The sequence below is a fragment of the Micropterus dolomieu genome, linkage group LG07 (assembly GCF_021292245.1).
Source record: "Micropterus dolomieu isolate WLL.071019.BEF.003 ecotype Adirondacks linkage group LG07, ASM2129224v1, whole genome shotgun sequence".
NCBI classification, from domain to species: domain Eukaryota; kingdom Metazoa; phylum Chordata; class Actinopteri; order Centrarchiformes; family Centrarchidae; genus Micropterus; species Micropterus dolomieu.
This window is the reverse complement of record NC_060156.1, coordinates 29,323,705-29,334,746: the sequence shown is the minus strand read 5'-3', so window position 1 is coordinate 29,334,746 and position 11,042 is coordinate 29,323,705. Positions and strand designations below refer to the sequence as shown.

The window sequence follows — 11,042 nt, the reverse complement described above, 5'->3', positions numbered from 1 at the left end:
TGTAAGTCGCTTTGGATAAAAGCGTCAGCTAAATGTTTATCACTTGTGGTAAATATATATGAATTTTTTATATTGTATGACCTTGTAACTCACTATTTATTCCCATCATAAATTGTCATATGTTTTAATGTCTGCAACCTTGTTAATTGTGCTGCTGCCTGTCTTGGCCAGGACTCTCTTGGAAAAGAGATTTTTAATCTCAATGAGTTTTCTTTCTGGTTAAATAAAGGTTAAAAAAAGTCAGACTGTCCATCATCCAGGGAGGTGGGAGTTCTTCTGTTTGGTGACCCTGCGACTGCCACAGCAATGCACAGGCCTCCTCTACCCTCGAGTTCACTTACAACCATCTGTCTGTTAGTCAGTTTGTCTCTACATGAGGTCATTCTGAAATGTATTAGCATCCTGTGAACAGAATTTTGCATCTCAGCTTTAGGCCTACACTAAAAGTCTATTTTACTATTTTGTGAAGTGCTTTCTTTCATATGATTAGCATCCAGTGGCATTAAAAAGTGAATTGAGGTTTGCTTTCACATGAGTTTTCTGAAATAACCAGCTACCCTCGTCATGTTTATTGGTCTTGGTCACAGGACACAAATCACAACTACAGATCGTCTCCACAGACACTGTGGAACAGACAACCCAAGGGTTTTATTATTTCCTAGCTTGTGGCGCCCTCTCCTGCGTGATACAGGTAAAAACATCCTTAACTTAACTAGACACAAGAAGTGATGTCCTTTTAGCAAATACCAATATATTTAATGTGTGTACCTTTATGTCCTTTTTGTAACTAAATTAGTATCTATGACATTTAAACAAAAGGAAACAGTTTAGTATAATGAACTTACTGAGTTTTAGGACGGTGATGTGTTTCTGAAGGGGCTATACAATAGTACCAGCTTGTGCACAGTGTAGTAAATACTAAATAAATTCTTACATGGTTACAGTACATCTTTATTAAAAAGGTATTGAAAATGTCAGTGCTAATCATTGTTTTTCACATAATGCAAAAAAAGGTATTTGAACAAAATCAATAAAGTAATGCAACACATAGAAAAAGGTCCAAACTATTGCATTTCAAACATCAGATCAGTTTACAAAAAACACACAAAATCAAAATTCAAAGGTCGACATTTTCATGAGCAGTGTGTAAAAACAAATTACTCTTGAGTAAAACATTGTTAAAAGGCTATTTAAAGCAAATGTGTACCAATAATGGACCGTGCTGAATCACAGACACTGTGTGTAAAACATTGCAAATTCATACATATTTGTTAATGAACAGCATGGTATTCAAAAGTAAAATATTGCTGTGTAAGACATTTATTCAGTTAATCATAACATGACAGAAGGTCAGTTGAATTCCTTTTAAAATTTAATTTTCAATTAAGAAAAAACATTACAATTTTCATTAAATATTCATATTTACAATGAGTTACAGTACATACTTGAATATAAGACATTTCTTAGAGGTACGGTATTTTAAGGTTGACAGATGTTTTCCTTTAAAAAATAACGGTATCAATAATGTAATGAACAGAGCCAACACACAAAATGTATCATAGAATCACAGTTAAATACAAGCAAATCTACCCTTTCCGAAGTATACAGGAGTGTATAAAACAAATGGATCCACTGTGATTAGCTGAAAATACAGTGTGTTGGAACAGGCTGCTTTCAAAGGTTAGTTAATGTCAAGTGCAACTGGGCCTTTCATGGAGAAACCAGTAAAGAACGACACTTTTGACCCCTCAGCATGACCAACGAGCTGACCTCGAAAAACCGGAGTGACTTCGACCTTCAGACCTGGGACACAAGTATCTGCAAGTATAGAGCCAAATTTCACCTCGCCAGTGACCCTGCAGAGGAGCTCCTCCACCTTCTTCTCTTTCCATATTTTGCCATTTGCCCACATGGAGGAAAACTGCTCCTGCCCAGCTGTGATGCACCTTTTGATTTCCCCAAAGTGTACCAGTCGATCATAGCCCTGCTTCTTCCCCAGGAAGAAATGGATAATGGGCCTCTTGCCATTGCACACTTCCTTCATCTCTGTGTGATAAGAGGTCCTCACCTGTGAGATGAATTTCCCCAGACTTCTACATTCTCGACTGTTCTGCTGTGGCCAAAGCAGCACAACTGCAATGAAGTGTAGTGGCAAATTATCACTTAATGGGATTGGCTCACGCAGAACTTCGCAAAGGACATCGATTAGTTTCTGGTATGGCTGAATGTGTGTTGATTCCAGTTTGATACAACTCAACACAACATTGACATAGAGGAAGTTGATTCTCTCCTTAATTGTCGGTTTATGATCCGGTAGACAAACAAAATCATACTGTCTTGCAATCTTCTCCATTTTTTCAGGTGGGCTGTCATTTGAGAGATAGTTTAGGATCCCAGAATAGGTATCCGCTTTTTGCATCTCCAGGTATTGTCTTGCCTGGTGTAGTTTCAGCATGAATTGCATGGTTTTATTCTTCAAAAGAGCTGCTGAATCTGTCTTGCAGAAAAGATCGGCATATATTTTGAAACATCTGAAAAGCTCATTTTGGGCTATTTGCTCACGACTGTCTTTCATTCCAAATCTGGAGCCCAAGTTCACATAAAACTTGTCAAGTAAGTCAAAGTTCACCTTCATCCTGTATTTGAGATTGTAAAGTACATCCTCAAACTGTCTGAGAATGAAGTAGTATTGTCTGAGTTTGTGGTGCCTGGGATCAGATGTCTCTACATGCTGAAGATTAATATCCCCAGAGAGGACCTGACTCATGATGTCATGGCGGACATTGTCAGAAGAAAATATGGCGGTCTTTTCAAGCACTTCAATTACAAGTACACCAGCCTGAATTTCTCCCAGGCACCCCGATGTATTAAAAGGACAGTTATCGGTCTTATTTTGTAATCGCTGAATCGACTCCTTCTTTGCAAGGTTCTGTGTTTCCTTAAATGCTTCTATTGCTGACTGAGCCATTTTAAGAAACATGCTCAATTTTTCAGGAGTAATAGGCTGTTCCTTGCAGTTTGCAATGGCATTTTTCAGCTCGTGCTTGATAACTTGTGCTGATGTGTCTGCGAAATATGAGCTGTCTTTGGAAAGATCTCTTGCTCTCCCTGCCCAATCCTTTGCCTCTGAGAAATCCCTCTTTTTTAGGTAATAGTACCTGGCTAGTAACTGAGAGACAACCGCATCTTTCTCAAATCTTTTTGATGCATTCTTTAGCACCATCTCTTCCAGTCCTGGTGTTTCACTTGCGATGTCTTGAATTAGTGGAGAGAACTGAGATTCCTCTTCTGCTGAATAATGTCTCTTCACCAAAATGTGGTGAACATCTTGCAGGAGTTTGTCTTTCCCTTGTGTGCTCTCAAAAAGCTTGTTTGTGGTCAGCAGAAGGTCGGTAATATCAGCTCTGTTTACATTGTGTGTTGCTGTAAGTTCCTGCAAACACTGCCTTGCGATACTTATATGGATCATTTTCACAGCTTTGAATACTACCTTTCCCTCAACTAAGCAGCTGGCAATTAAAGTGGAAAATTTCCCAAATCCTTCTTCAACTTTGATGGTTCCACAAAATGGTTTTGGTTGAAGACCAAGGAATTCCTCACACAGAGAGACGGAGAGAGAGGCATCCTTGCAGTACACACTCAACAGAACCAAAACAGCCAGGAGTTGTGCATTTTTCTGATTCATGTTGAAACTCTTCAGGGTGTTGCGGACCACACCTTCAATATACTCTGGCTTGAAGTTCTTCTTCATGATCATAAATCCATAGAACGTTTCCACATTCTTGTGCTTCTTCTTGATTTCTACAAGTGTTTCCTCAAACAGTCTCTGCTCCTTCTCAGAGAGTTCATTCCCAATGAAGAGTGTGTCTTCAGTTTTTTCAGTCTGCCCGGTGGACTCTGACCTCATACAGTTCAGGAGAATTACCTGTGCAGACTTAGACTGAATGTTTTTCTTCACACATTCTTTTTCAATGAGCTGCTGCAAGTCAAACACTTTTTCTTTATCATCAAAGTCATCTATCATCAGCAAAACAGGGACCCGTGGTAATTTCTCCTCATGGTCATACATTAAAAGTTTGACAACTTGATCAGCTACTTCAGCAAAGTCAGCGTTGCTGTCTCTGAGGACAGCACAGCGGAATCTCTCCCGGAGAGCCCACAGAGTATGCATGGCCAAAGTTGTCCCCCCACATCCAGGTACATGCATGAGGTTGAATAACACGCAGGCTTTTCTCAGGGAGCACAAATCTGGTATGACTGTGTTCATGATAAAGTCAAACATGTCTCGTTTGATAAACGGGGTGGATCCAGGCTGCTCTGAGAAATAGAAATTCCACCACGACACTTTCCCTCCTTTGTAGAAGTTCTCCTCTATGACAATTCTGTCCTCGTTTCCCCCTTCACATTGGTTCACACACAGGACCTCTAAGGTATTCAGGCTACGCTCCACTTTCTTCTCAAGAAGCACTTTGCTTCCCCCACCACAGGGTAGGAAACGGCTGGACCTACGGTTTTTTGACAGAAGACTAAGGACAGTGCCATTGACTTCAGCAAAACTGAGCTCGTATATGCATCTGCCAGAGATGTTGATTCCACACCGCGCCTCAATCAGGTCCCTCCAGGAGGTAAATGCTTTTTCATTGTCACATATACAAAGGATTTGCTCTGGGCCTCTGAGCTCCTGGTAGAATGTACTGAACGTCTCAACAAGAGGGTCCATCTTCTCACTCACTGTTGACAAAAGTAAGAAAATGACAAGGAATCTCTTGTTTGGAAGCACATCTTTCCGACATAAGAAAGAAATGACATCTCGAATGGAGGCTCCTTTGTCCATCAACCACTGTTCTATGTCTGAGGGGAACTCACCCTCAATACCTCCGTTGCAGAAAACCCAGCTGGTGTTTCGAGTTAATTTCAACTTGTTTGCAATGTCCTCAACTGCTTCTGTGATTTTATACTGTGCTGGTAAATGGACACTCACAGTACTCTGCTGTTCGAAGCGATTCTGTAATCCATGTTTAGCTGATTCTGGATCAAAGTCCAAAACAGCTGTTGGGTTGAGTTCCACAAGAAATCCCAGTGATTCAAACTGGATTGAATGGGATTTGTTAGTTACTATAACATACTGCTCGAAGTGTGATTTATCTAAAGAGAGGGATCCACCAGTTATCATCATACTTAATCTGGAGCCTTGACTACTGCTTTTTATCACACTGAGGTGCTTCTCTTCTGCTTGTTTTCGGAGTTGTGATCGTTGCGCCATATTGTCAACAAACTGGTTGAACTCTTCCATATGTTTGGCAAATGTGGTCTGTGCGAGGAGATCCCTGCTGCTACCGCCATCACGGACAAAGAACTGTTTTGACAGTTTTATTACAGTTTCTTTACCCTTCGTTTTTTTCTTGGCCTTTTTTGTGTTCATGCTGAAAGTGTGAAAGATGTTTTCTTCACAGACGGCAGAGTCAGGAACTATGTCCACTTCTATCACACATTTGTCAGATGATGTCATATTCTTATTGAGAACTCCAACAAATCGAGGAGGTTTGATGCACATTTGAGCAGTCTGTTTGTGTTTATGCTCAAAATAACCATCAATGGCAGATTTTAGCTCATTTACATAAGCCTCTCTGTCATCAGCAACAACTCCCAACACTTGACCGTGGGTGAAGTGTGGCTGGTCCCCTATTCCAAAATGTATGGTGCCGTTGGTGCGGCTGTTCATGCAGGCCGCTGCAAAGCGAATAACCTCAGCAGTGAACTTGCTCATTTTGGTTTCATCTGTTGTATTGATGAACGCTTTATACTCGTGGCAGGGTTCAATTAAGTCTGAGGCACCGGATTCTGTAATATCAAGAATGCCGCTCTCCATGTATCTGTATGTATCGTGGTACCTACAAAATGGATACGGCTTGCATGGTTTTCCAGGCTGATTTGAAGAGCTTGTTGGTTCTTCTTTTTTTAATTTCACTAACTCATCTCTGGCATGAATGATTAGTTTTGCTGGTCCAAAATTCACACCCATTTTGTTTAAATCTGTTGTATCGAAAAGCAAAAGACTAGGCCCATTAACGTCCTGCTGAAACAGTATCTCTGCTACTCTGTCATCCACATTATCCAAATTGAGAGCCCATTCTCTCACTTGATGTTTACTCCAATCCTGGATCTCAGGTGACAGGTCCTCCGGACTCTAAAATAAAAAGTGGTGTTATTTTTCCACATTTTCAACGCATATCACTGCACAATTATTTGCTGATCATATTTAGTGCTGATGCATTAGCTATAGTAATGCACAATAACTTGCAGTGGTTTATTACAAGGAAGTGAACACGTGTTGTTTTTCTTTAATAACTATCTAAGTGCATTTGAATCAAATGTAAAATCTCATTTATTGAAAATGAGTTTAATCATGAGTTTAATTATGGTGCATCTTCCCCTAAAATGAAAATTATTTCAACAATTATTTACCTTCATTTCGCCTTGATCTGCCATAACAGCGTTGGTTTCTTCTTGGCAAATGTAGATCAGAAATGCTATAAAAAATAATTTTAGAAGAGCATTTTACAACAGAGGACTAGACACTCACTGTAGGCTACTACTAGCACATGAAACACAAAATGTCATTGATTTCAGCTTTACCTTCATATGTCCTGATCATCCATGATAGCTGGCTCACTTTTCCTAATTCTTGACTGCCAATGCTGCAAAATAAAGAATAAATATATTAATTGATATATAAACAAATGTCTTTCTTTATATGTTGTTAACGTGATTATGACGATCTTTCTCTGATTAGTGATGTTGTTAGCTAGCTAGCTTGCTAATACCTGCACTGACTCTGAGGTAAATTATCCTGTTTTTTAGTGTGGGACGATGTGTGATGAGTGGGCGTTTTTAGCCATTTACAGGCTCCTTACTTTAACAATCTCCTCCTACAGAATTAATCGTAGCAACTTCAAACGTTCACAGTGAAATCTAAAGACCATGGGGAAGTTGCGCTAACTTCAAGTTTTCGTTGAAGTCTGTAGCGTGGCGTCCAATTTACTGTTTCCCCATGAAACAGGAAGTTGTTGTAACTTGTGGAGGGTGTACAGGGTCAAATCTGTAATAAACTTTACATGTTTGTTAACAGCCTGAAGACAAATATTCAGTCAAAGTCATAGCCGCACCTATGGCAACAGGAAATGACAAGTTTTATGGTGTGAGAACTACTCCTAGCAGTTTGACCAGATCCACTTCAAAATGGGCAGAAAAGCCTGACGATGCTAGATTGTGTAGCTTGTGAGTTTACATCAAACGCCATTGCCATGGCGACTCATTATTTGCCATTAAACAGGAAGCTATTGTACCTTGATTGTATTGTCCAATGTGACACAAATTGCACATTTGATAAGTCCCCTGGCCTGAGGACATCAACATGCCAATTAAGAGTCATGGTCATTGTGCCACCTACTGGCAACAGGAAGTAAGCCTTGTGTGAAAATCATAATTACAGTTAGGGTAAATTTTCACAATGTGGTCCACATTTACATACTGAAACATAATGCATAATTACTGGGTGTTCTTAGTGCATAGTGAACACAGGAAGTGACATATAACTCCTTCCTGCTGAGTCCTAAACGCATTACACTTCAGAGCTATGACCTCCGGCAACAACTCCGTGGCTGTAGCAAGGCCCGACATGCAGGAGGCGCTACTGTTCATCGCTGCTAGCAGATTTAATGATAGTTTGTTTGCTTTGCCTTTTCAGTAGACATGAAAAACAATAACGTTACACAACCAGTTCATGTTAGTGCTTTCATTTTTATTTACAATTTATTCGCAGCAAGTGTAGCCTGTTAATTATTTTCCTTCTTTAGATCCACATTTAGGTCAGAACATTAGCAATTGTTTTTTTAACAAACGTTCATTTGCCACTGATATGTTGTCTTGCTGTCATTCATATGTTTAACAAACTGACATCATAGTTTAGTTATCTGGGCATCATTTGGATCTGTTTATTGCAATTAAATCACAGCAAAATGTTTATTTTGGGTTCATACTGCTGTAGTAAACCGGTACTTGTTTACTCCCGTAAACTTGCGTTTTACTCACTTTGTATGGGAACAGCAGGAGAGTAGTCCAGCGTTCAAACTCATGCAAGTCAAACCACACAGATTACATTTGCACTTGGTCTGAAGCTAATTTCTGTTATACTGACATATGAGCCAACTGTAATTGGCACTGTGTTAAGTGTTGTTCAGTGTTACTATCTGATGGCGCCCTTACTCAATGTAATACGGTAGTAAAGGTTGTTGTTACGGCCTGATGTGATGTCACTACGCTCTATGTGGCACATGCGTATGGACAGCAGCCATCCCTCTCTGTCTAATGATGAGATATAAAAAGTGTTCGCCTTCTTGAATAAATATGCCTGTCAAAAAGGCTAAAGACAGATAATGACTGAAGTCTTGCTTGACATCCGGATGCGTTGATGGGAAGGTTGCGCACAACTGCTTAACACACTGGAATAACAAATGAATTGATAAGAATATATATATATATATAATTAATTAAAAAACAGTCCTAAATATGTATGGAACTACAGTATGTAATAACCATATTAATAGATGTGGAAGGACCAGCTTGGGCGAGTGACTGCAATAAATAAATCAAATGCAAAATCATACAAAACATCCTGTAGCCTATCTGCGACCATTTGGTCTGAATGAAATTAACCGATCGGCTGACTACCTGCCTGCTTACCTACCTGCCAAGAACAATCAGACTTTAATAAATGTCTAATGTCTAATGCAGTGAGAGGCACTCTTGGCTATGAGACAATCGCGATTTCACCAGTGTGCGCTTAGCTATGGTTGAAATAAGAACAGGAAGAAGCTGTACAGAAGCTTAAAACTGTCTGCTCATTACACAATTCCAATCGAGGCACACTTCATCAAACAGAACTAGAACAATATAATTTTAATCTGATAAGGGCTATGCATGCGATTAAAATCAATGCAATGTCAAAGTGGAAACAGAAGTAGGCCTAAATGATTTAAAAAGCCTCGAACCACACAAACCTTAAACCTGCAAGTCAAGGGCACACAGATAACATAAGATAACATAAGATTGGATATATCATAAAACTGAGGATATAGGCTACTGTTTTGCATTTGCAATTAGGCCTATTTAGATTGTGACTTTCTTATCACGTACAATAAAAAAACACTTACCCATCCGACAACTGCGATGCGGACTGCGCAGTCTGCTGCCCTCGCTGTTGAGGCGTAGGTCTCCAAACACGGTTGATGCGACAGACTTTCTGAGAAAAGTAAATCACAGGGAAGTGATTCGACAGAGACGTCTGCTTGTTTGCAGAGGGGAGAGAGAGATGATGATTGCAGACTGAGGCGGAAGACAGTCCTCATAAGGAGGAGAAGGAGGAGGAGGAGGAAGAGGAAGAGGAAGAGGGCGGTCGGTTCAGGAGAAACGAAACCCTCGCTTTGTTGTGTGCGAGAGATAGTTGGTTCCAAGAAATGATACCTATGTTCAGAGGTGGAAAGAGTACAAAAATATTCTGCTTAAGTAAAAGTACGATTAGTTTGATGAACTTTTACTTAAGTAGTAGACTACAAGTAAAATTACCTAGGACTGTAGGCTATATAAAAATCCACTCAAGTAACAGTAAAAAGTAGCTCATTTAAAATGGACTCAGAGTAGCCTTAAAGTTTTAACCTCCTAAAATAACTTATTTATATTGATTTAATATCTTATTTATGCGTATTCCAAGTATTTAATTAAATTGCAGTCTCTTGCGAACAAAACCACATGGCGCTTTCAATTTTAGTTTGTTTGACAGATACTTTGCCAAATCAGTGATGTAAAACAATGATATTTTATGCTGTAATGAGAAGTTTGTGAATGCTGTCACTTCATTAAGAAACTGTGGTGGAACAGATTAGACTCACTGGACTGGGAAAACAGGAAATACTGGACTGTATATGAAGTCATGTCCCTTATTTACATTCAATTCAATCTAACTTTATTGGCATGAACGGCCTATAATAAATAACAAGTTACCAGCAAGTTGCTAATGCCAAACAACATTGCTATTCACCAACCTGTTATTATTTAACTAACGTCTACATCAGGGGTCCAGCCTACATTTGCTCAAGGGCACAATTTTCTCTTATCAGAATCAGAAGGAGCTTTATTGCCAAGTAGTGTTTTACACATACGAGGAATTTGCTGTGGTGACAAGGTGCTACACGCAGACAAACATACAGTCAACATAAATAAATGTAGAAATATAATAAATACGGAATGGAAGAACAACGTTGCATATATATACATACACACACACACACACACACACACACACACACACCGAACGAGCTACCACACGCCATCAGAGCAGGGGCATCCCTCTCTAACTTGAGAGCTCTTGAAAACTCATCTCTTCCGAGAACACTTCCTCTTATAACACCTCTAACTATTAACCTCTAACATGCACTTCCTGTGCTCTTCTTCTATCCCCTACAATTTTCTTGTATTGATTACACTTTTTTTGTTAACTCTTACTTCCTTCCTTATGTACTATGAGCTCTTACTAGTATTAATTGCTGCTCTTACTAGTATGTATTGTCAGTTGTAGATCTGTAGTTGATGCTCTGTTGATGCTTGTATGTTGTTCCTCAAATGTAAGTCGCTTTGGATAAAAGCGTCTGCCAAATGAGAAAATGTAAATGTAATGTAAATATGTGCATTATTCTGGGTCTGTGCCGTGCAGAAGTAACGTAACGGAAGAGAATATTGTGTACATATAAATATGTAAACTGACAACATAAAAATGTGCAACAACAAAGATCAACAATCAACAACAAATGTGCGACGTGCCAGGTCTGAGCCCGACACGAGGTGAAACAGTATTTACATGTGCAGAGACATTTGTATCATTTGCAATGGGGGACCCGGGCCTTGTTGATGAGACTAGCTGCAGACGGGAAGAAACTGTTTTTGTGGTGAGAGGTTTTGGTCCTGATGGACTGCAGCCTCCTGCCAGA

At 39.6% G+C, this 11,042-nt stretch overlaps 1 protein-coding gene across 1 annotated transcript; it reads right to left on the bottom strand.

Moving 5' to 3' along the window:
• Window positions 1-930: 930 nt before the first annotated feature.
• On the bottom strand, window positions 931-9,392 carry LOC123974191 (sterile alpha motif domain-containing protein 9-like). The gene is made up of 4 exons (XM_046054723.1): window positions 9,213-9,392; window positions 6,637-6,698; window positions 6,466-6,530; window positions 931-6,187 (listed from the first exon to the last, which is right to left on the bottom strand). Exons 2-4 carry the CDS (start codon window positions 6,653-6,655, stop codon window positions 1,682-1,684), a joined length of 4,590 nt encoding a protein of 1,529 aa, XP_045910679.1. The 5' UTR covers window positions 6,656-6,698; window positions 9,213-9,392; the 3' UTR covers window positions 931-1,681.
• Between the last annotated feature and the right edge of the window lie 1,650 nt (window positions 9,393-11,042).